At 36.8% G+C, this 25,997-nt stretch overlaps 2 protein-coding genes across 5 annotated transcripts; both read right to left on the reverse strand.

Annotated features, from left to right (window-relative positions):
* Positions 1-1,236: 1,236 nt before the first annotated feature.
* On the reverse strand, positions 1,237-11,523 carry maf1a (MAF1 homolog, negative regulator of RNA polymerase III a). The gene is made up of 7 exons (XM_053652706.1): positions 7,043-11,523; positions 5,142-5,270; positions 3,806-3,974; positions 3,518-3,639; positions 2,836-2,955; positions 2,603-2,701; positions 1,237-1,806 (listed from the first exon to the last, which is right to left on the reverse strand). The coding sequence occupies exons 1-7, from the start codon at positions 7,123-7,125 to the stop codon at positions 1,782-1,784; spliced, it is 747 nt and encodes a 248-aa protein (XP_053508681.1). The 5' UTR covers positions 7,126-11,523; the 3' UTR covers positions 1,237-1,781.
* Positions 11,524-11,650: 127 nt separating this feature from the next.
* On the reverse strand, positions 11,651-23,681 carry zc3h11a (zinc finger CCCH-type containing 11A). Of its 4 annotated transcripts, XM_053652700.1 has the most exons (17): positions 21,860-23,681; positions 20,257-20,321; positions 19,958-20,086; positions 19,683-19,802; positions 19,242-19,365; positions 18,915-19,109; positions 18,768-18,839; positions 18,608-18,688; positions 18,400-18,501; positions 15,758-15,826; positions 15,546-15,656; positions 14,944-15,468; positions 14,792-14,853; positions 14,214-14,688; positions 13,925-14,091; positions 13,727-13,827; positions 11,651-12,873 (listed from the first exon to the last, which is right to left on the reverse strand). In XM_053652700.1, exons 3-17 carry the CDS (start codon positions 20,018-20,020, stop codon positions 12,657-12,659), a joined length of 2,484 nt encoding a protein of 827 aa, XP_053508675.1. In that variant the 5' UTR covers positions 20,021-20,086; positions 20,257-20,321; positions 21,860-23,681; the 3' UTR covers positions 11,651-12,656. The 4 variants fall into 4 exon arrangements, with proteins under 4 accessions (XP_053508675.1, XP_053508678.1, XP_053508677.1 ...); XM_053652703.1 differs by lacking the exon at positions 21,860-23,681 and having other exon boundaries at positions 14,792-14,850; positions 20,257-20,729; XM_053652702.1 differs by lacking the exon at positions 21,860-23,681 and having other exon boundaries at positions 18,768-18,836; positions 20,257-20,728.
* Positions 23,682-25,997: the final 2,316 nt, after the last annotated feature.

Consider the following 25,997-nt stretch of genomic DNA (forward strand, 5'->3'; position numbering starts at 1 on the left):
CCCATAGCTCTTTCTATGGGGTTGTCTGCTTTCTGAATACCCTGCACACAAATATTTTGGGTAACAAAAATGCATTTCATAACATTCAAAATCCAATAACAAGTGACTGTATTCTTACCTGTACTATGTAGTTTGGGTATGAATAAGCTACCACAAATTAGTGCTGTGCACTACGAGGAACAGCAAGGTCATAATCTGATATAAAACAATTGTCAAAGACAAAAAAGACCATAAAACATGTGGAATCAATAAACCAATAATTCATAACGGTGTCTTTGTATGTATTTTAGACATCATATTTTACTCAGGGCCAGTTTGAGTAGCTGCCATCACAGAAAATACTGAACAGATTACTACTTTATTTATCTTGAAAAATTGTTAGGAGAACATTCTACACATTAAGCAAAATGACAAAATGTGAACACTGAATCTGAACTGAATCTCAACATAGTAATAACACCGTAGCATATTCAACAGGTACTCTACTCAAGCAAAGCCAATAATCACAGGCTCTTGTTAGCATTGTATTCCAAAGCAACAACAACAACAAAAAAACCCTTGATGTCAGTGACAAAGACAATGACATGGCAGAACGCACCACCTGGTGGCAAAAGACAGTATTTTTGAAAATGGTACAACAAAGGCTGCATCCCCAGGATTTATTCAAATTCAAATGCTCACAAAATGTTAATTCAAACATGTATTTGCAGATGGATTTCCTGTGTTTGTGGGCATAATTTAGGACATAATTCAGATACAGTTGCAAAACATATTTACAATTTTGTTTTCATGAACAACAATGCACAATGGCTGCCAAAATTACAATGCAATTGTAAAGTCCATCTGACATTTCAGTGTCTAAACTAGTATGATTCTGCCACATTGAAAGCTTCAGCAATCCTTACATTTGCTACTCCACTCATCCTCATGCTCCAACTTGCCCCCAAAATAAAACACAACAGGTATTAAGAGGTTAAACTGATTTTGTAATTTCCTCCAAAACAGCAAAAGGTCACATCCGTAGTATCTGACAGACAGCTGTAACTTGTTGGCATTGAAAATGCAAACACAAACAGGATTGCATTTGTGTTTTATTTTTGGCTGAGTTGGACCATAAGGATGAGAAAGTGCAACTGCAAATGTATGGACTGGTGTAGCTTCTTCAATATGGCAGAATAATACCAGTTTAGAAATTTAAATGTCAAATGGACCTTTCATTTTCATTTTCATTTTGGCACCCACTATGCATTGTTGTTCATGTAAATGCAATTATAAATATATGTTTTGTACTTGAATTTGAATAATTCACAGACAGAAAATGCAACTGCAAATACATGTATGCATAAGCATTTTCAAATTAGCATTTGAATTTGAGTAAAGCCTGAAAAATGCTGTCATAAAAAAGGACTGGAAGAATAAGAATAAAGTGCTTCATCCAACACACTATGATGTGAAAATACAACTATTAACTTTATATAAAGTAAATAGCAATTTTTTAAATGAAAAAAGTCAATAGGAATTTTGACAACGTAGGAAAATCAAGTGATCCTATATCAGTGACCAACATTTCTCAGGAGTCAGTGACAAAAAGCAAAAACATCTAATAACAACAACTGAGAAACACAAACGCTAAAATTTTTTTAAAACCAATGTATGGATCTCATTAAGTTCCTGTTATTAAAAGCATGTATCCTATCATAGTGATAGCAAAAACAGACACTTGAAATAAAATGGTAAAAGACATTAGACTCCAGGAGCAAGGCAGCGGATTTATGACATCTTCACTGGGCACATAATGGTCGATACCTGCAATGGATATTACTGTTATAGAACACAATCAGCTTGTGCTAGTACAACTTAGTGTAAAAATTGACATTCAAATGTTGTTTAATATCAATGTTTGTCTCCTATCCAAACGTGTTTCCTAAAATATTTGTCAAATGTCTGTTGTATCACTTGTATGTAAGAAAAGGTGTTTTGTGTATTTCAATGTAATGTTAAATGTTTTGTGATTTGGAGTTTTTACGCTCTTACTGCCTCCACTGCTTTCTTATTCTTATTGCATTTTATGTCCTGTCAGCATTATGTCATGCATGTATGTTGCACTGTGGGTCCAGGAGAAATATCATTTCATCTGACTGTATACTGTACATTACAGTTGATGATACAGTTGAGATGGAAAGAGCTGTGAACAAACTTTTCATTCACCACATAATTTATTTTTCCATATTTTGTAATTACACCAATTAGCCATAACATTAAAACCACGTACAGGTGACTTGAATAACATTGATTATCTCGTTACAATGGCACCTGTAAAAAGGGTGGGACATGTTAGGCAGTAAGTGAACAGTCAGTTCTCAAAGTGTTGTGTTGAAAGCAGGAAAAATGGAAAAGTGCAAGGATGGTGGTTTTAATGTTATGGCTGATCAGCGTATAAAAGAAAGTATGTGTCCTAAAAGTTACGTTACATGCAAATAGTTAAAATGTAATCATCTCTGAACAAAGGCGGAAATCTGTGACATGACCTGCTTACAATGTCAGCATTTTTCTTTTTATATTTTATTATCTATTACGTTACTATCTTCAGGTGTGTTCTCACCTCTCTTCATCCATGTTTTCCTCCTCCTCAAAGCTGCCTTCATCCAGATCCAGGTCCAGCTCAGTTCCAATGCCTGAATCTCGTGGAGTCATAAAAAGACTAGACCCCAATGTAAACAGGCATTACACAACTAGAAACACAATTTACTCCTACGTGAAATATTTAGGTTGCCAGCTCATGGTACCCTTTAAACATGTCCCGAATTGAGGTGTGATGTGAAGAACAAACCCTACCTAACAGAGCGGCATGTGAAGAACACAATTCTTTTCAGCCTCTTATTGTAGAAGAAATAGTTGAAGGACCACAGGTTGCCTTCTTCTCCATATGGGTCAGAATCAAGGTCTGGATTATAGCTGAAATTATGACAGAAAATATCCTTTCAGTAGTACATACTTATCCTAATCATAAAAGACAGAGTAAAATCAAGTGATCTAGATCAGAGTTTCTCAACCTTTTGTAACTAAAGCTCCCTCAAGCCTCCCCTATCATGTGTCATGTGGAAAGTTGCTAAGATTTGTCCAAAAAGTCACTTGATTTGATGCTAGGCACTTTTTTTTTGGCAAAAAAGTCACTAAAGGGGTCTGAAAAGTTGCTAAGTTGGCAACACTGGTCTGCATTGACAGCTAGATAAAAGGCAGGCTAAGCTCTGCCTCTCCCTAGCAAAAAGAAAATACAGGGGGAGAGGGAGCGCGGGGTTTCTCATTTATGCACATTCTATTTGAAAAGCAATAAAATACACAGAGTACCTAAATGATGCCCTGTCTGTGTTTTTTTTCTTGAAAACAATTTGCACTGCGCCTTTCGATCTCAGCGCGCCCCCCTGGTTGAGAACCACTGATCTAGATTAATCATGATCCCTGAACATGGATATTTTCAGAATGTTGCCTTCATGATTTGGATTAAATTGAGTTTTACCTGTAAATATCACACTCAGTCAGACTGATCTCATTGTCAATGGCCTCCCAGAGCTTCGGCTGTAAGCGATTGTATGCCTCCCCAGCAGCAGCAGACAAGCTACTGTTCACGGCATTGAACACCTGAAAGGACACCACCATGAAATAGATTTTTAATTTTGCTGAGCTTGCATTCCCCTACAGCATGTTCTACATTTTTTAAATAATGGTCTAAGTAAAAATAATCTAAACAGCTCTTCAGCATACAGCATAGTTTTAACAACATTTGTATGTGTGAAAATTTCCCTACCCAGTTGACACTGGGCTCTCTACTGAAGTCATGACCTCGGGTGCGGCTGAAGTCATAGTCCGGCCTGAAGGACTCGTTGAGAGTAGCAATCAAGTAGAACAGAGTCTTCCTGCTGCACTTATCAGAAAGTGGACCCTCCCCTTCATCGCCACTTTGACTGTGACTCAGCCTGAAAGTGCATGCGCATTTGTATATTTGTATATATGCATGCATGTATGTATGTATATATGTGTGAAGTTATCTATCTGGCTGATTCAATAGCAGCATGAATGTGCAGGTGTTCAGGTGTGGTGAGTGTACACACACACACACACACACACACACACACAAATATATATACATATATATACACAGAGAGAGAGAGAGAGAGAGATAGATACACATATAGACACACACACACACACACACCATAACCATAATAACATACAGTTACAATGCATACAGTAGTTAAACTCAGAGCTTCATTATTAGTAGAGATGCGGCACAGATGCAGGTAATTCACACACGCACAATCTCTCTCTCGCTCTCTAATAACAATTTATTACAATTCATTCAAGTATATGCAATCTTATCGCACTACTTTTTTGTGTATGATTTAGAGAGGGCAGAATCCTAGCTCTAACAACCCGTATATAAAAGAACTAATGAAAATGAACCATTATTTTTATCCTTTCAGTAAAATTTTGCGCTGCAAACATCAATGACTGCTTTAACTTGTCACTTCTGGTTATTGACCATAGTATAAGCGAGGTAATCCACCACTAGGTGTGCATTACATGATTTTACTGCACAACGTGGAGGCAAAGAACCACCTGATGTGAAGCATTGTGACTTTGTATTTATATACATTTTAAGTATATATATCTCAGAGTTTCCATTAGCCGGTAAATACTGGTTTTTGACTGTTAAAAATTCAAAATGTCTGATAAAATAAAAACTGTCAGACACAATGTCTAGTAAAAATATTAACATGAAGCAGACATACGTTAGACAAAGTATCTTCGCAATTGCACACCTAAATAAGATCTTTGTGTCTGCGCAAATATACCCCCCCCCCCCCCCCACCTGCCCCTTCGACCATGCCCCCGCCCCCACAATCGCATATACTGTCCAAAATGTTACAGTACAAAATAAACACAGAAATGAGATGACCGGATTTTTTCCAGTTTTTCCGATAAACTTTATAATTTCCAGACACGTTGGCCTGCAACAAAATTTCTTAGCGGAAACTCTGATATATTTGTTTGTTAAATCGAAAACATCTAAATCTTCTGAAGATTAAACTAAGATTTCTTAACTTATTGAATGTTATTAATTCATATTAACATGTATGTACTTGTTAGGGCTGATTCCAGATGACTGTGGAGGAGACAGAGCTTCCAGCACATGAGGCAGTCCCTCCTGACAGAATTGCTTAAACATCTGCTTGTCCTCACCTGCCATTTTGCAGGAGTAACTTTCAATCCTAAAAAAAGGAAAACAGCATCACAAAACAGTCAGCAGCAGAAGTTGCATGTTTTCAGGAAATAATTAAATGCTACAGATGGACCATGCATACACTCTAGTTGCATACTATGATATGAGTTACAATGGTATGAGATTTTCACGGTACGATAACTGTCTCATAAAATATCACAGTCCCACAGTGTTAGGGCATTACGCAATAATAATAATAATAATAATAAGAAGAAGAAGAAGAAGAAGAAGAAGAAGTTACAATTACCCTTAAAGGAAAGAAAACAAAAGGGTTTTTTGGTTGAACAAATGCTTTATTATAATTGAATCTTTTTAAATCTTTTTTTAAATGTAAGCATGTGTAAAAAAAAAAAATCTCCTTTTTCAAAATAAATAAGAAATCTCTAGTTTTAACAAAAGAAATTAGGAGGGAAAAAGGAGCAGGACCTGCTGTGGCTTTGTTTGGAACTATTTTCAGTGACGTCAAACTAAAACAGACAATACTGGGTGTACATAATACATAAGTCACTTAATATTAACTTTTGTTTACAAAGTTGTTTACGTTAGCATAGCATGTTAAATTAACTACTAAATGAAAAATAACATCAGTTGTTTGTTATAATAACGTCCTATGATTATTAACATATACTGTAGGTGCAGTGCAGCCAGATTGCTCCTGTTTGTACCTTTAACTCACACACACACACACACGCTCACATTGGGGTCAGTAGCCATGTATCCATCCACGTATTTTTATGTGAATTTTGGGATATCGTATAAAAATAGCTGGATGGAAACACCAGATGCAAATAAAATCTCCAAAACGCGCATAAAAAACTTATGTGATCAACCGAGGTGGATAATTTTTTATTCAATAAGAATACATGCACACAAACTACGACGGAAACAAGTTTACTGAATAAATTCCTCAATGCGCATCCAAAAAGTCATGTGAATTTTTATCAACAAATCGTGTGATTGGATAATTGGCTTATGTGATTGAATATTCAGCCCACGTGGCCAATTTATACAGTGCAATGGCAATGCATTTTTCTGTGGGAAACATAGCGCAGTGAGTCACAGAACTGCACTAAACAGCGGACCAATCTCGTTGCACAGCATCTCAAATGTTTCCGTCTTTCTGAAATGCCTGAGCCAAAGTCTGTCATCGAAATGATGTGGTATAATTACCTCCCAGAACTGTCTCACATGAGTCCCTTCCCAAATATCCAATCACAAGATAATAAGGTTTGCGATATTGTTTCATCTGCGCGCTCTGAAGCCCAAGTCATTTATGATAAGTGAATGTTTGTGTGTGTTTGTAAGTCAGAGATTACTGAACAGACAAACAGTGCAGTTGTAGCCGGAAGCCGGGATGTGGAAAATGAGTTTGATGGTGCATTTTATGACAACGTTCACACATTTTTTTTTTGTTAGGGATTAATGTTATAAATGGGAGACATCCCTTGATCTGCACGGAGATGTTATTTATATATATAGCAAACTGTATGTGGTTACTTTTTTCAGTACCTTAGATAAGCAAATGTACATGGTATGATAACTGTCAATTTTCATACCGAGGTATACAGTGAAACCGGTATACCGCTGCAAACCTAATATGCACATCATACTCCAAGATATCATGTTTATGTTCTACATTCCACTGTCCCATCACTCATGAACAACTAACAAACGTTGTAATTTAATACCAGGCACTACATCTACTATTAGCTGCAGTGTATTTTCATACTTTGCATGTCTACTGACATGACAAAAACTTACCTTCCGATTATCTTACAGTCTCCAGTCTCTATGGTGAGCTGAGTATTAATGGCCTCAAAACTCGAATTTTCCAAAAGCTTCATTGTTTGTTTACACTATTTTGACAACTCACGAAAACAGGCGCCAGCAGCCTCACTACCAGTAACCTGCCAGCACTGTACTACATAAACAAAATGTGACTAAATGCACATATACCATGTATTTAACGTTTCCAACATAAAACTGGAAGCTACACTTTATTGCAGCATTATCTATCGGCTAAAACAGACGCAAACGCAGAAACTCGAGCCGTAATAGCGTTAGCTTCTTAGCTAGTCAAATTCCATCGGAACAGTATTTAGCAAACCGTAGCTCGAGGAGACAACAAAACAGGGTCGCGCTGTCTATAAATGACTGCAAATGTACACACACACACGTAGAGGTTTTTGTCGGGGGCTTATTGCACTTCGATGTTTGATAAATATGTCTTCCTTCTTACTGTGAAATTTCCAGTACCTCCCATAACATGTAAAATTACGAGGAAAATTAGGCATCCCAGCTAGTGAATCAGACCTTAAGCAGAGGCGCAAGGCTTATGTAAGCCTTTTCTTTGACGTATCGTTTTCTTAAAATAGAGACACGAGTTTGTTAATATTTCTGTCTAGAATATTAGCTACACAACCAGCAATGTCTTCCCGGACAGTTTTCGTTTCCCGTAGAACTGAAAGACAGAGCAATGCGAGTACTGTACTGACACCTACTGGACCGGAACTGCAAAAACAGCGCAACAAAAATGTCTTTCTTCTGTTTTGGGTTTTGTCGCGGTTGGCAAATCAACTTTTGGGGTATTTCCACCACCTTCTGGGCGAAGCGTTGACGTGGAAAGGTAAAAAAAACCCTAACTTTAATATTAACTAATATATTAACTAACTAATATTCTATTATACAAATGTATTTTTAAAAAATAATTTAAAATAACTTTATGTACTTCAGAAGAATTATTCAAAAGGCTCTGTAATGTCAAGTTGATCCCAAGAGTTTTTATTTCTTCTCTGAACTGGAGTCTCTCATTCATATGCCATACAATTTAAAACCATATGCTGAACAGTCTCTGGAAATATCACATTTATTACAATTACCTGATTCATGTTTTTCTATTACATAAAGTTAGTTTTTTAGCAAAAAAAAAAAAGAAATGTCCTTTACACACACACACACACACGAAGAATATTTCCTTAATTACCTTGCTACTTTTTTTTTCCTGTACTGATTAGCTTACCATCATGCAGAAATTCGAGGATCTCCTTTTCAGGATGATGTTTAGCTGTATTTTTGGGATATTCTCCTTCGAGAGGATACTTCTTCAGTTCCATAAGCATGGTTTTATCCACTATGAATAGATACCACTTGCAAATTATGCCTTAGGATACCATACACACCAATCACGTGGGTGCTCAGGTCCTCCATATTTCTTAAATAGGTATATGATTTTTAAAATAATGGTCATTTTGAGAAGAAGAAAAAAAAATATCATTACACAGATGCAAATTACATGACACATTAATAACAAATTTATTACAAATGAAAATATGAGCACAATTAAATACAAATTTTGTACTAATATGAGTAAAAATAAAATAAAATCCCAAATAAAATAAAATAAAATAAAATAAAACACCAGCAACAAAAAACGTGCACATTTGCAGTGTGCAACTGAACACTTGCTGTTCAGTCATGTGACATGGACCAGTGAAATATGTCAGGGGTGTTTTGGCACAAACAGTATACAACAGTACTGAAACTGCTTGAAAGTGATGTAGAAACCCAGGTTTTGTATTTATATAATTTTATCATCAACATTTTTAAAGGAATCGATACCAAATAAGTGTGTCAGAAATTTTCAGTAATGTAACAGTGAGGTCACATATTGTGATGACAACTATCAAAATGTGTGATCTCTTGTGCCCAGGTCCAGCTGTTGACCAGAGTGGTGACCGTCTTTTGGTTATACATGGGAAGATAAAAGAAGTCACCTGAGTCCATGTAACAGTGAATTCACATAACAGTGAGGTCACATGATGGCCCCTTTAAATATAGTAGCCTAAAGTTGTCTGTGTGACGTCAGCTTGTCAGTTGTTGGTTGTTTGTTGCGTTTGAAGAACACTAATTGGCTACTTTGCGAACAACTACACCGCGTTTAATCTTAAGTGACAAGCAGATGAGATTTATGATGTGAATAACCAGCATTAAAAAAAACCCAAAAAAACTTTCCACACAGCCTTCACCTTCATTTTCGTACAGTCTGAACTTACATTGTTTGCTGTTAGTGAACTCATCTGTTTAACCGAGTTCAAGCTGCACAGTGACAACAGCGCCAACTACGGTCACAGAATATGATGGTCACAAAACCGGCTTCGTTTCTTAACTTTTCCAGCTCTTCAATTTCTCTTTCAATAATTTCAGCATAGTTCCTTTCTTTTTTATCTTCCTCCTCTTCCCTGTCTATCTCTTTGAGCCACTCGTCCACACTTAGTCCACCCAGTAAAACAAAATTAACAAAAATAATCAGACATTTTAAAATAATTGGGCGCAGTAATACTAATGTAATGAGGTCACAGGTGTGCATTTAAAGACTAATTTACAATGGCTTTGAATGCTGCTCAGCTGTCAACGTCACCATCACTAAGTTTCCTATAGAATTTATAGCGCTACAATTGGAAAAAAAAAAAAAAACACACTAGAATTGGAAAATACTATAAACTGATAAATCTGCAAGTTGTAAAGTTTGAGTTGGAATAGTTTTCAAGAGTGTGAGTGTCATGGCAAACAATCTTTCCAGCCTAACAAAAAACTTAAGAGTCAGAGGGTTAATAGATGTCAAAAGTAATTCAACTTTACTGAAACTATAAAGTGAGAGAGTCTGCAGAAAGTCTGAATTATACATACACAAACATGTGTTTATATACTTTTCTGAAGCAGTAAAATTATCCCTAGGTGGGGCATTCACCTTTTCTTTCTAGAAACAAACCAACCTCCATTGCCTTAATTAATTATTCATATCTATATATGAATAATTGAACCTTAAATTTGTGGCACATGCTTTGTCAGTTGTATTTTCTTAAATGTTTTATGGGGACAGGGTTTTTACTTTTGTCCCATAATTCACCTTATACCCTTAATGATTTTCTGGCTCTAGTCCCAGCCTGGTACCCTTCCTCCTAGAAGTCTTATCTGTTATTTTGACACTGGTATTGAAGCTTAAGGGGCTTTGATTGGAAACACACTTCTGGTGAATGTCTACACACTTAGTATGCTACTTGATTAAAAATTGTTTTTATAGTTTTAGATTATGCCTGCTGTGCAGTAAAACATAGAAGTCTTCTAGCTCAGTACACACTTAGAATGTAACTTAATTAAAAAGCGTTTTTTATAGTCTTACATTATGCCTCTAATTAATAATTCTTCATGTTGCTTAAACATATTAGATTATGCTTTATTAACATATCCAAATATTAGTTAGACATATTGATTACACTTTGTCAATATATTCTATACGAGTAACATACTGAGGCAGTAGTAGATGAGTTTTCCAGTGATAACGTTTAATATCCCTGACAATGTCTGTAGTCGCATTTACCCACTTGTTAGCAACTGCCTTTTTTTCAAGACAGGTAAAAGTTTAAAAAAATTACGAGTGGGGTATTATTAATGTATGCCGAAGAATAAAACGTGAAAATATCTTGAGCTTATGTTAATCACATACCAGCCATTTAACCAAAAACCCATTCAAAAAACCTATACTCAGGATTTTGACATTAAACTTAATCATGCCGAATAGGAAAACTCACAATTCTACTCAATACTACAGCATTGTTGTTCATACTCTCATCATATAATATTTTACATTAACCAATACATTTTCATTAATCAAACTTTAGGTTACTTCTGGTGATTGTCAATGGCTTCAATCATATACTTCACATCCACGTTTTTGTAAATTTTTTTTCTTAATTTATATGTTGTGAGATGTATATTTTTGTATGAAATCTGTACATATGTTGGTAATTAATAAAAAAAAATGTAACTTACAACTTTACTTGCATGTGTAACCGACAGGGCTCTCGGCCAATTGAAATAGCCTTTCAACACGACCATTACTCTGAGCTACAGAGACCCGTCTCCAATCATGGGTTACCTGTGATTGGACCCGCCTCCTCTCAGTCCACAGGTGACGATCAACCCCACCCCTGCCACCACAATCGCATACATAATGCAGAGTCCAAAACATTAGTGCCAAAAAAAAAGAAGAAAAGAAAAAAACAAAACAAAACAAAAAAAAACAGAAATGAGATGATCAGATTTTTTCCCAATTTGTCCAGTAAACATTATCATTCCCAGAATTGCTGGCTGGAACCAAAATTTCATAGCAGAAACTCTGGTATAATTATGTATTTATATTATGTACAAAAACAATAACATTTATATTATGCTTAGTATGTATATAGCAATAATAATTATGTATATTCTTGCCAACATATCCCATATAGTTTATTTTGAAAATAATTAATTTTAAAATACTGAGATCAGTATCAACTGTACAACTGCAAATCAAGGAACAGCTACACAATGTCAAAGAAAATTAATTATAGAAATGTTTTAATAAAGCCATATGCTCTTGTTTCACCAACCATGATGTAGATGCCAAATAGATCATCCTATTTGAAACCCTAGGTTAAACGGTCATCTTGAGGTCAAATAGCAATTACTAACAATAGAGACAAGGACAAGGGTAAAAACATTTGGAAAGCTAAATCAGTCCCTGAGAACCTTTACAAACAGTAAACTGAAAGAGACTGAAAAGGGAACATAATTTCTCATTAATTACTTGGACAGGAAATATGGATAATGGTTCAAAAATAAGCCTAATGTAGAGCAAAATACAAGCAACAACATATAGTAGGCCTGACAAATGTTCAAATCCTGAAAACAAATCTATACCATCAATTCATAAATTCAAGATCCCGTTTCAACATGACACAAACATTTCATTAAAATAATATAATCCATCCACAGTCAATAAACATTTAGCAAATCCAATTTCAAATAGGAAATTAATTCACATGAATGAGCGCACTGATTAAGACATCACTTGCCTTCTTGGCCCTCTATCATTTAATTCTCCAAAGCATACACAGTATACAAATAAACACTTTCTGCATTAATATTACATGACTAGCGGCAAGTTATATGTACTATTCAACAAATCAGATACCATAAACAAGCCACAAATGTACAGTGTGATCAAATAATTGATCAGCATATTATAATTTAATGGCTCAATGAATTTCTTTGAGATCTTTACAACAGCCATTTATATTGAAGTGAATTTTACTGAATATATGCAGAAACGCAACATTTAAAAAGTCATAAATAGACCGGAAAAGTAAATGGCAAAAGTTACCTTTACTCAACAGTAAAGAAAACTAAAACATACTTTGATCCATGTTTAAAAATATATATATATTTTTTGTTTAAGACAAAGAAAGGCTTCAGCTCAATAAATCAAGAATGTTTTAAAGGACAAAGGGCTTGACCTAATTCAGTGAAAGAGAACAAGTATTCCCTGAGACCAATCTTAGCTGTCAATCATCTCTGAAAGCTCCAACAAGAGGTCATCCTCGCCTTTGCCTGGGTCCAGCTCAATCTCATCCTCTAGTCTGTCATCAGTAAATTCATCCAGCAAGTCCTCAAAGTCGTCCATTGTGGAGGCATTTCCTGCAGGAGCAGTGCCACGCGCAGAAGCCACACTTACCCTACGTGGCCGTGCTTGTGTGGGAGTACTGATGATGGGGCTACAAAAAAAATCAAAATTATTACATTTTAAAACTGCAGTACCAAATTTATTTAGGCTAAAAATGAACAAAAATCAATATTGAGCAAGAACAAAAAAAAAAAAAAAAAAAAAAAAAAAGACTCAGCAATGGAAAGCTTAAAATAATTTATAATTTCAGTGGCACAATAGGTAGCTAGCTAACATTAGCGCACTTGTTCGCTTGATTTTTTTTTTTTTTGTGCCATTTGGAGACATTTTTCGTGTCATTTGTTGGTGGTTTGCACCATTTGGACATTTTAGGACCTTTTTTTTTTTTTTAAACAACGCTTGCAATTTCTAGAAATTGCCTGCTATTCTTTGATGCTTTGTGCCATTTTTAGAGGCACTATGCCATTGGGAGAGGTTTATACCTCTGTTTGGATAACCTCAGAATTTTAGTGGTAGAGAACAGGAATGGGATTGATATCACAATTTTCTTTGAAGAAATAATACATAATAATGTGTGAAAAACACCAGTCACTTTTTTTTTAAAGAACTTTGCTCTAAATATTGCCCCTAGGTGGCTAGGTAAAAACAGAAATACTTATGTTTATGTATACTTATGTGAAATCAGAAAACTGCTCATTTCTATAGACTTGAGTATCTACGTTCATAAGAGCCATTTAACCACTACTGTGGAGTGTGAAATATACCAGTGTAGCCACTGGTAAAAAGGGTTAATGGTCATTTAGTTTTCCTATAAAACAGCTCGAGGCCTTAAAATCACACATGCAGAAAATGTAAAACATTTCCAGCCCTAAGTGCAACATTTATTACTGCCATTCTATCTACATTTCCAACCATTTATTCATAAAAACCAGAGAGGCTTATACCTTTGTGGAACAGAAAGGGGCTCAGGTGAACACTGCTCAGCAAGAGAGGACACCTGTTGCACCCTGGCTTCAACTTCTAAACTGCAGGATGGTGCAGACAACTAACAGACACAGAAATATTAATGAACTCGATGATCATCAGTTAATTTAATTAGGTATTAATTCTGCACATTACTGTGGTACTGTCCAATGCTTCACCTGAGCCCGCTTGCATGGTGGTTCAACATCAGGAGCAGGGACAGCGTTAAGAGGTTTCACTGCAGCAACAGCAGAGCAATTAATGTCTGCAGCTGTCCTTTTTTTACCAGGATTCAGCTGAGCAGCTGGCTTCATCACGGATGGCTTTACATTCAGTTTTGGCCTCACTGAAACGCAGACACAAATCATACATTTAACATAACTGGAAAGCTGCTTGAAGTTGATCAATAAACACCATTCAATTTTGATAACACCTGGTAAAAAATATATATACTCTGCTAGATTGTACCTTTTAATTCAGCTGCTTTGCTTGGGGGCATCTTGGTGACTACTTGCATCTTCTTCCAATGTGGCTCCTGTGATTGTTGGCCTAAAGAATCTGCCATCTCTGACACTTGCATAGGAAGTGCAATTGAAGTGGATGACTTGGACTTCTTAACACTTGTGGTAAGAGAATTCTCCTTGTTCTGCATTTCTGGAGACTTCCTCTGGGGTACTATAGAAGGGACAGGAGAGGAGGCCTGATGACTAATGACTTCTTGTATGGATGAATTTGCTTGGATGGTTATTCCTGGCCTGATGAACACAGGAGGCTTCTTTTTGCAAAGCACTGGGATTGGTTTCTGGGCAGCTTGCTCTGGCTCAACAGCAGATGCAGCCCGCTCCTGTTGCTTGCGAAGTCTTTTCTCTCGCATGATCTCTTCAAAGCTCTTTACTGTTACATCCTGAATGGAGGCGTCACTCTTTCCATTGGTTACAGTGGACTGTATTTACAAAAAACATAGGAGAAATCTTAGAATTTGATTTAATGCATAGCAATTATATGTCTGAAGATGATGACTTGACAACAAGGACAATTAGACTTGCCTCTTCACTGCAATCCCCCTTCTCAGAATCTTGCACTTTTTGAGATCTGGTGTTGATAGCTGCTGTAAATAAAATTTAATAAATGTCAATTGAATTATAAATTCTTAAACCATTCAATAAATAACAAATTATGGGGGAAACATTTATCTTACATCCAGTCTTGCCAATGCAAAGAATTTGTCTTTTTGGCACTGCATCACTTGAACTAGGTGCAGCATCACTTGTGGTTTCCTGAGGCTTTGCTTGCATTCTGGCAGCTTTTTCTTTACGAATCTCTTCAAGCGTCTTTACTCTGATCTCTGCTGCTTGGGCGGTCAGTTTGATCACTCCAGTATTTTTAGGGCCCTCGGTTTTCTCAGTGTTAGTACTACCTTGCTGAAGCACCACCTTTGTCTCCTGGAGTTTCTTTTTCTCATGCAGGATCTCTGAGAAAGACTTTACACTTGGCCCACTGACAGGCTTCTTTACTTTTTTGGTGGACGTTAACGCATTTGTGGGTACCTCGTTGACAACTCTGACTCCTTTGCACTGTATCTGAGATTTAGCAGCCTTTTCCTGACGAATCTCCTCAAGAGTTTTGATCCGGATCTCACCAGAAGGTACTGGCTCACTGTTTATTGACTTGGGTGCAGTGATGTCAGGAGTTATTCCAAGTCTTTCATGCACTGGTCTCGGAGCTAAAACAGCGGATATGAAGAGGTTCTTAAGTTCTAAATACAGATGTACTGGTAATATGAAACATGGGGACACTTACATGTAACTTTCAGGGGAGGCATATCGATTTTATCCTCAGTGGAGTCAACAAATCCACCAAGGCGCTTAGCAAGGGATCCTTTCAGCCGTAGACCACCTTCTACAAGCATGTCTAAACAAAGCAAATGATGCTTATAAGCTGCTTTTATAAACTTTTATTTTACATGTGTATGACGTACAAGAGGTGGTGAAGTACATCCAATGTCAATATACCTTCATCAAATCTTTTTCCAAGCCTGTCAGTAATTTTCTTTTTTCCAGAGTCCTCCAAAGCAGGACACTCTGAAAAGGAGGACATTGGTAGAAACAAATTGAATAAACTGTAGTTTTAAAGTACTAGGCTTGTGTGTTTTAGCAATTTTGTCATCTCCATATGATATTACACTGCCATAATATCCACTGATGTCTATGATTATATTACCAGACCCGCCAACATACATATTTCGTTCTGCCATTTAACATCAAAGCATACTAGTATGAGACATCACTCAGACATACACCTAAATATGCACCACAGGGAATACACAACACCAGCAAGCAGTTCCCAACTGCACAGCTAATTATACTGTGCTTTCCCCTACTCTCCGTATACCTGACAGTAGTGCTGTGCTGGTGGCCATGACAACCACAACACCGTGGTGGTAGTTTGCCACCACAGTGGTGGAGTGCCACATCACACACCATGTGAATGTTTCTGCTTGAGTGGGCACTATGACAAGTACAAAGTTTTGTATACAAGGGCAACAATACTAACAGTTTCTATATTAATTTGTATTTATAGTCTACCATATAGCAGGAGATTTTATATTAACACACAAATTACATAAAACATAATCAAATGCCTTATATGGTGTTGTCTGTTGTCAATTTAGTGCAGGTTTGTTTGAGCACGCCAAAATCCAGTCAGGAGAAATTCTGCTATTTCACTCCAGGTTCTGCCGCTGTGATGGATCTTGCTGGGAACCAAATGTTACAGCGGCAATCTGCAAACATTTTGGATTCATGCCTAATGAAAGAGAAACATGCATGTGTTTCACTCCATCTCTTTATCATCCTCTTCTTCTTTGCAGGTCAATCACAATACCATATCCCACAACGCCCTTAGGCTGTTTCTCATTGCAACACCACAACACAGCAAGTCTGTATGAGTTGTTTCGCTGACGAAAGTGCTAAAATAAAGCCTCATTTAATTTTTTTACATTTAGGTTTTATTTAACTTAAGCCTATAAAATTATATATTACTTGGTGATATAAATTTCAGCAACTGATAATTCATTGTTAAAGGCTTTTGACATTTTTTAGTGGCATGCGAGAAAGGACAGGGCCTCCAGACTGTGGCAGTTAATACTGGAAAGTTCAAAACACCTATACCAATCATTGCAGATTCATATGTTGATTGGTTCATCTCCCATTTTATTGGATTGCAATGGACTGTTTTGGCATATTTTTGAGTGATAACTTACACTAGCATACTCATTAAATTGCAGGTCTCCTACACAAAATACATAAAGGCTGGCAGGTCTATTCATACAATATGATTAAAAATAATTGTCATTGGATATTGTGGCAATGCAAAAATCGCATAGAGATGATAAAGTCAATATACTGAACAAGTCTGGAGCATACTTAAATAAACATCACCACAAATAAAAAAACTAAGCAAAAGTTCAGGACAAAGTTCTGGAAAAGCATCAATCAGGGTTTGGTTATAAAATACCATTAATACCTATAAGCACCATTAAATCTATTATGAAAAATGGATAGAATACAGCTCTGCCTACAGGAGGACTCCCATCAAAAAACAGTGAATAGGTAAGAAGGGCAATCAATGAAGCAACCAAGAAGCCAAGAATAACTCTGCAACAGTTGGAGAGATCCACATCATCTACCTTGGCACAAATCAGTATCTTTGGCCAAAAACCCATCACAGCATACCAACAATGTTCCCTCAATAGTTTTCTTGCTGAGCAAAGCCTATTTCTATTGGTCAAACCCTTCTGAACAGAAACAGGAGCCGTACAGATTGTACCAATAGACTAACATTTTAAATGCATTTAGGTGTGTCTATTTTATTTGTTTTCTCAACAAAAGCATCATCAGAATTGAACACACATAGTTAGAGGGAACAGTTAGCATAGAGGGAACAGTGCTCATGTCCCTGAGAACACTATCTGCACAGTAAAGCATGTAGTGGTAAAATCATGATATGGGAATGCGTTTCATCAGCAGGGCTTGGGAAACGGGTCAGGTTTCAGGACAAGACAGATGGCGCTAAATACAGGGTAATCCAAGAAGAAAACCTATTCCAGTCTGAAAGAGACTTGAGGCTGGAGTGGAGATTCACCTTCCAACAGGATAATGACTCCAAGCATATTGCCAAAGCTACACTGGAGTTATCTAAAACCAAGAACCCGAATGGGTCTGAACAGCTCATTGTGTTATACCTCAGTCTGATTGAGACTCTATGGCAAGACTTGAAGCTGCTGTTTGTCAGCCATGTCCATCCAGTCTGACAGAGCTTGACCACTTTTTCCAAGAAGAATGTGCAAAAATATCAAGATCGAAATATGCAAGGCTGCTGGACATATCCCAGAAGAGTTGCAGATGTAAATGCAACCAATTGTGGGTCTACCAAGTACTGACTGAGGGGGACAAATACTAAAACAGCCAACAAATGTCTGCTTTTCTGTTTAACCAACCTTTGTGTCACAACAAAACATATTTTGCACATTCAAATATTAAGACACATCAAGGAATGCCAATGGTAAAATTTCCAATTAACTATATTTGGAAAGGCTGTATCACTACAACAAACAAAGGAAATTTTAGGGGGTAATTACTGTCTATTAGCATACCACTGGTAGTGACAACTGTTGCCCGTTTAACTGACGGAACGGTTTCCTTCTCTGTGTCAGCTCCGTTGCTACGCTGTTTTGTTGAGGTGAAATCATCAGGGCCTTGGAAAAAGGGACGAAGATAAAATACACAAAAAGCCACAATGTATGAGCACTATTATGATATGTGAAATAGAAATAATGTCAACACAAGTGACTAATATTTTACCTGGTTTTGTCTGACTGGCCTTCAGAGCTTTCCCCAACCTGATCTCCTCCAGTGTTTTGATACCAAAATTCAGTGGCTCATCTGTAAAAGGAAAACACTTTAATACATTTTTAAAAGGACTCAGTGTAGTATAGAAAGCAATCATTAGAAAGAAGATTACCTCTACTACCGCTCAGCAGTTTCTTTGGAGAGACACCAGAAGCTTCCTCTCCCTCTTCAGAAAACTGATCTACTAACAGCAATACAGGACATTTAGGATTCTAAAACAAAACATGCCTAGCACTGGAGCAAATAAGAATCATGTTACCATCTTCATCATCCTCATCGTCCACAGGATTAATGACTACTGGTGGGTGTGTGGGACTGGGGACGCTCTCTTGAGTCTCCACCTTGATGACTCCTCTGAGTTGCGGGTTGGTGGTGTTGGAAATGTTGGCAGAAGCAGACGAAAGATGTTCGTCCTGTGGAGTTTCTTCCTCTTTCTCCTTCCTCACCACAGGCCCTGTGAGGTAATAATTGAAAGCAAATCTTGTGCATGATCGCAAAGAAATTACTTGTTTTCTGACTGCATTATTTACAGTCAAAAAGCCAAAGAAAAGATTATGGTTTAAATTATGTCCAATTGGTTTTATACCTTTGTCTGGGGCAACAAAATGGCCATCAATGAAACGTGGCTTCTCGTGGTGAAAAGCACAATGAAACTTTTGGCAGCCACCTGCCTGATTTTCCCAGTAACAAGGAATTTCTTTGCGGTTTTTCTGTGAAATACAGCATAGTGTATAGTTTGCCAGAAAATACAATACTGCTACATTTGGAAAGCAGTGCATTCAGAAAATATTCAGATCACTTCACTTTACATATTTACAGAAATTACAGCCTTACTCCAACATGCAGCTGTAGATACAGAAGGATAATGGTATGTGCCAAATAACCTAATGATTTGGCTAAAATTCAGGTGTTATTAATTGCATGTCTTGAACTGCAATAGCATAATAAACCCCTGGAATAATCGGATACCTGCTGAAGTCAGAAAATTATTCATGTAAACCCAGTGTAGTTTCAGAATACACCTTACCTTTATTTCCATGTGACGGAATTTACATACATTGCGAAAGCACCGGTTCTCCTGCCAAAGACTGCAGACGGTCTCATTTCCCATGGCAGCCTCACAATGTCGAAAAGGGCAAGTATCACCCTTCAAAGGAAATAAGAACATGGACGGGAATTAGGAAATATTGGGTAAAGATTCAAAACAAATAGCCCCTTCCATATCCCACACAAGGTAGAAGCATTTGCAAAGAAGCAACTCTCTATGATGTTCTATCTTGTATCTCAAACAATCTATACTACCTTAGTGCATGTTGAATAATAGTAGAAATAGCAATCATCTCCCTTATTGCTCATGTTGGTCATGGCCAGGGAATGCTCTTGCTGGTCAGGAACTCTTCAAGTGCTGCTACAAGGCCCTCTGGAATTTCCCTAGTCAAAATGCAACAAGAACATTCAAATTTCCATTGACTCTAGGCCTTCCTAACATTTATAAAAATCTAGGAAAACTTGTGACTAGTCACATACAAGTTTATACAAGTGTTTTTTTAATTGCAAATGATTTAGTTTCCCCCCCTACTAACTAGGTGGGTTCAATTCACCTGCTATGGATAATATGTCTCCACCAGGTGAACTTCTTCTGGGTTGTCTCCAAGCTGTTATGGTCCTGAAGGAACACTTGACCGATGAGTTAAGAGTGAACAGGGTGAGAGGGGCTTTCGTCACTGAGAAACTTGTTCGTCTTAGATTGCTTTGTAACAAGTAAAATGGTGGTGAAAAGTCCTTTTCTATTCCTCAATAAAAACAATTGTTTGGTGAGGGAACAAAAATCTTCGGACTAAATGTCAGAGGTGAGAGCCGGGAAGAGCAGGAATGAAAATCTTGAAGATGTATGTCTGTGTATGTATGTGTGTGTGTGTGAGAGAGAGAGAAAGAGAGAGAGAGAGAGCGGGAAGGGGGGTCTTCTATCTCTTCACACCCATTGTGGTAATTTGAAGATAGGCGAGGACATTTAAATTGGGTAAAAGTTTAATTTTCAAAAGAGAAAAAAAAAAAATCCAATGTGAAAGGGGGGGGGGGGGGGGGGGGTTCAATGATGAGTGTGGAGATAAAAAGTGCCAATCTTCAGAGAAGATATTTCTCCATTAGATGGCCTCTATCCGAATCCAGTTATCACCAGGGCTGTAGAAGAAATTCCTGTATAACCTTTAAAAAGAAAACAAAACACTCCCCACATACTTCATAAAGTGGGTAAATGAGTGAGGAATTAATGAAATATTATTTGAGTATATTTTCAAGTGCCATGATCACAAAGAAATTACACATTTTGTCAAGTTGAGTTTTAGCTTTTCAGAACCTGAAATAGACATTGTTCATCAACATTTACTGAAGCAAGCACTGATTCAACCATGTCTAGCTTTCATTTAGAACACCATTATGGTGCTGGGCACACAGTCAGTTTAATAAGACAAATAGGCATCAAGTTTTAAAATTAGAATTTTTTTCAAATATCATTTCCCAACTTGATTTCTTCTCTTCTTGTTCTATTGTAAAAGACTTGGTCTTTAAAGTCATGTGCATGACATTTTCTTTAAACCCTCTGTAATCTGTATGAAGCATTATCATAACATGACATGGAGATAAAATGAAATTTGAAAGACCTGGTCGATTATACATGATTGACTTCTACATGAAAAAGTAGCGACGATGTGCATCGAGTTTCTCAGTATAACCGCTGTAGCTAGCTAACTAAACATGTTTCAGACACCACGTATAGTTTGACATAGAAATGAATAATTCAGTCTAAAAAAACACAGGCAATACAAGTAAATCAACAAGCCTTACATAAAATGTTAAGTAGCTAAATGGCTAACAAAGCGAAACGTTCCACTACAAGGCCGAGGTTGCTTCGCTGAAAACAAAGCCTTTTAAGACAACCTACTTGCTGTGAATAGCCTCATATTTTCTACCATTTCGAACTACTGATATAATTGATAAGACGATCACAAAGTAAGGCATGACTTGATTTCACGTAACATTAGGATTTCACCAATATTCAGATTACGTTAGCTAGTTAAATGAGCTAAGTCAACCAACATTTGGTCGACTTAGACAATTACACCGACGTTAACGCCAGGTACTTGGCAAATTTACGAGACCATTTACTTAAATACATAATTAACACAAATAAAACGTAGAAATTACCAGTTTATATGGATATGACTTGTTAAAACCTGTTTTCGTATAAGATCATTAGCCGACGACGGTCCAGGACTGGTTTAAACGTACAAAATGGCGACCACACCGAAGAAACCTAACAGGCTCAGCAGTAACCGCCCACCTTTACTGCGTTCGAGGCTAGGTTGCAACTTGTAATTCCTCGCCTACCCCCAGCAAAACTACAGAAAACTCCACCTCAGTCTGGGGTATTTTTTAAAAAAATTATTATTCTTTTATTTAATCACAACAACTGAAACAAAATAAAAACAAACAAACAAGACATGTATCACGAAAACAATACAAATAAAATAACCAAGAGCCAGAGGGGAAGACATCTTTTTTATACATGGTTAAACATTGAAAGCAATCTTTGAGTTTTCAAAGATTTTTTTTATGTCCATCAAAGATACAACAGTCATTATAGTCTACCAGAGACTTGGGGGTAGGCTGCTCCATAAACATATAAACATGTCTAGGTTAGGGTATGTCTCAATCGGCTCGCTCGTTCAGTAGGTATTGAATCAGTATATCATGTACACGAGTTCGAGCACTGGTAAGGTCTCTGGCTCACGTCACATTGGGACACTGTTAACTGAATTTCCCGCGACATGACAACATACTCGCGTTATAAAGCGTCACCAAAAATGTAAAACTTATTTGTTTTATATGCCATATAAATTTGCTAGCTTAATCACACGTATGTCTGTCATAATATGTCAAGCAGAATCATAGGCAAACTAGTGGATTAAATAAATAAATAATTAAACACTTAAAAGTCGTTAGACTGAAACAAACCGTATATTACGGAAGCCCTAAGCGGCCATGCAATATTTAAAAATAAATAAATAATCAATTCTGTTGTTTTCTCGTGATCTCGATATAACAAAAGGTTGTTTGCTCAAGACGTAAGTTTATCCCGAGAAAATCTCGCGCTTTGTGAAAGGGACTGGTGTGTTACATGCACGTTGGCATAAATGTAATAAATTGCCTGCTGTAGAGATGGACTTTATCTCCGCATTAAGAGAGAGGGGTGTCTCCTTCACAAGTGTGGGACACTAACGCGGAAGTCGTCAATCCTGCAGGGATGAGGTATTTTTGTAGGCCACCCCAGAAGTTAGCATCACCCTGGTTCCCTCCACAAAAAAGACAGGATTTTTTCCATTGGCTTTTGTATTATTGCAGAAAATAAACTCTGTGACCGACAAAAGTTTATGATTCTTACATGTTTTCGTTCATTAAGACAATCTTCACAAATGAACACAACTTTTATGAATTTTGAAGCTTAAATACAATTGCCAGAAGTAAACTGCTAATGTTAGGCTACAAACGAACTACACTACGGTCACATGACTAAACGTCACCAAGCTTCCGACAACTCTTTCAATCTTTATTTAAAATAACACACAATACAATTGGAAAATACTATAAATTGATAAATCTACAAGTTGGAAAGTTGGAGTTTTAAGAGCGTGAATATAAAGACAACGAGGCTGTAGTAGAGGAGTTTTCCTGTTCGGCGTGATGACGCTTAATGTCCCCGACAAACTCTGTAGTCCCATTTAGCCACTTGTTAGCAACCGTCTTTTTCAAGACCCGTAAAATCTTTAAAAAAATCTTGAGTGAGGTATTACTGATGTACTTTATGTCTTCGTGTAGAACCTGAACATATCTTGAGATTGTGTTAACCGCAGACCTTATTTCAGGCATTTAACAAAAAAATAAAAACATTAAAAACTCCACTGACTTCGGGACGATGGATGTCGAGTACACAGAAAAATTAAGTCGAGATCACGAGAAACAACAAAAGAAAAAAAAATTAATAACGCATGGCCGCTTAGGGCTTCCGTAGTTCCATAGAACGTCAAATAAAGTTAAAAATTGCTAACGTAAGTAATCACTTACGAGAGCTACAACAACGATAACAAGCTTACATTTGTTGCCGGAAGTTGGCTAAAAGTCCTTTTCTTCCTCTTCTGCTTTTTTTTTTTTTTTTTTTTTTTTTTCTGGCGGGTTGCGAAGCAACTTAAGATGTGCATACCGCTACCCACTGTGATGGAGTGTGAAGAGAATTAAATCTATATTTAATACATATTCCCTATATCCTATATTTTAATCCACTGGTCCTAATAAATCTCATGATTGTTTCCATTTGTTTTCTCGCACTTGGACCATCATTTTATATATTACTTACTGTGAATTCTTGACATCCTAAGGTTTGCAATTCCTCCTTTCAATTTCATATGCAGGACACAACATTAAAATATGCTCTACGGTCTCCTCTATTAAACAATCATTACACAGACTGGTATTATGTTTCCCTATGATATGTAATGTATGGCTAAGCTTTGAATGCCCTGATCTTAGTTGTGTGAAAATTACTCGCTACTCTCTACTTATGTGAATGATTTTCTTTTTATTTGTGTTCCTTTGTATCTTATAATAATGTCGTCCTGTTTGACATTAGTCCCAGTATGTCTGCCATTTCCTACTGCATGCTTCTAATATCAAATGTTTTCCTTCTGAGCTGCTGAGTGAAATATTTATACTTGGTTCATCCATCTTTAATGATTCTTTAGCCATTATTGGTACCCACCAAATTAGTTATTATTCCTATCTGTTTTTTTTTTTCAATTTTTTTTTCAATTTTTTTTTTTTAAATCCTGTAAATGCTGTAATAACTGGTTCTTCAAACTGCCAACTTTGCTCTTTCTGTGTAAATAAAGTTGAGTATGAAAACGTGGATAATTATGAGTTGTTTTTTTTTTATAATGGGGCAACAGCAGTGGAAACGATACTGAGGTTAAAAAGAACTAAGGTTTCACTGCATATTTTTAGTCATGAAAATTAGGACATATGATAGAATTGATTTAAATTCAGTAAGACTTTGAGCTTATTTAAGTGAAACAAGCATTTCATAACAACAGTATTTTTCAAACAGCTATCACGGACCTCTGAAGTTATAGCAGAATTAATGTAAAAGGGTATTTGGGCACAAAACTCCCTGGGATCACGGACAGGTCTCTGAAGTTATAGCAGAATGAATGTAAAACCACTGTGATCACAGACAGACAACTATCTGCATCAAATGGCATTTCTTCCCAAACTGCACATGATCATTGACCTATGCAGACTCTCAAAATAGGCCATGCCTACCTGACGATACAATATATGTTATGCTGTCCTGAAATCTTTGGAAAAAAGTTCCTTCAGAAAACATGACATCATTTCCAGTAAGGGAACATCCGCTTGTTACGCTGTGACATAATAAACTTCTGATAATACGGTTTCCAGGTCCAAGCTTCTACTGCATTGGATGACACTCTTGTACTTTCAACATGCCACAGTGCTGTGTCCCTTGTTGTTTGAATAGAGCTGAGTCCAAAAATCTTTAAAGCTTAGGACCATAATTTTTCAGTAGTACTACAGTATGTTGTGAGTGTATTTTATCTATTTTATTTATGTTGGCCGTATTTTTTATCAAGGTTTTAAATTGATCAAGAATTCAGTAACTGCACATTGAATGAAAATTGTTTATACATTCCTAATTTACATTACTAGTCTTCTTGAATATATTTAACTTATTCTGCAATTTTTTATTTTGACTAGTAGATGGCGACAAGTGTTCTGTTTACCCATCCATCCATTTTCCATACCGCTTATCCTACACAGGGTTGCGGGGGAGCCTAGACCCTATCCCAGGATGCCACAGGGCACAATCACATCCACATTCACACACTCGCTGACACACTACAGACAATTTGGAAATGCCAATCAGCCTACAACACACATCTTTGGAATGGGAGAGGAAACCAGAGTACAGGAGGAAACCCATGAAGCACGGGAAGAACACAAAAACTCTGCGTACACAGGGCAGAGGCAGGATTCAAACCCCCAACCCCAGAGGTGCTCTGGGGTTAAACATGTTAACCACAAAGCCACTGTTCCCCCTGTTCTGATTTTAATTTTAATTTAACAATATGGCTCCCACCCTTATTATTGGAAGCTTATAAAATAGTAATTGATAGCACTCCAGTGCATCCTATTATAGTTACGGACACCCGGATATAGAACATACTGTCATGGTTTTAATTTTCTTTTACTTTAAGTTAGTTCATAACTGTAC

Source organism: Ictalurus furcatus, chromosome 21 (assembly GCF_023375685.1).
Source record: "Ictalurus furcatus strain D&B chromosome 21, Billie_1.0, whole genome shotgun sequence".
NCBI lineage: Eukaryota > Metazoa > Chordata > Actinopteri > Siluriformes > Ictaluridae > Ictalurus > Ictalurus furcatus.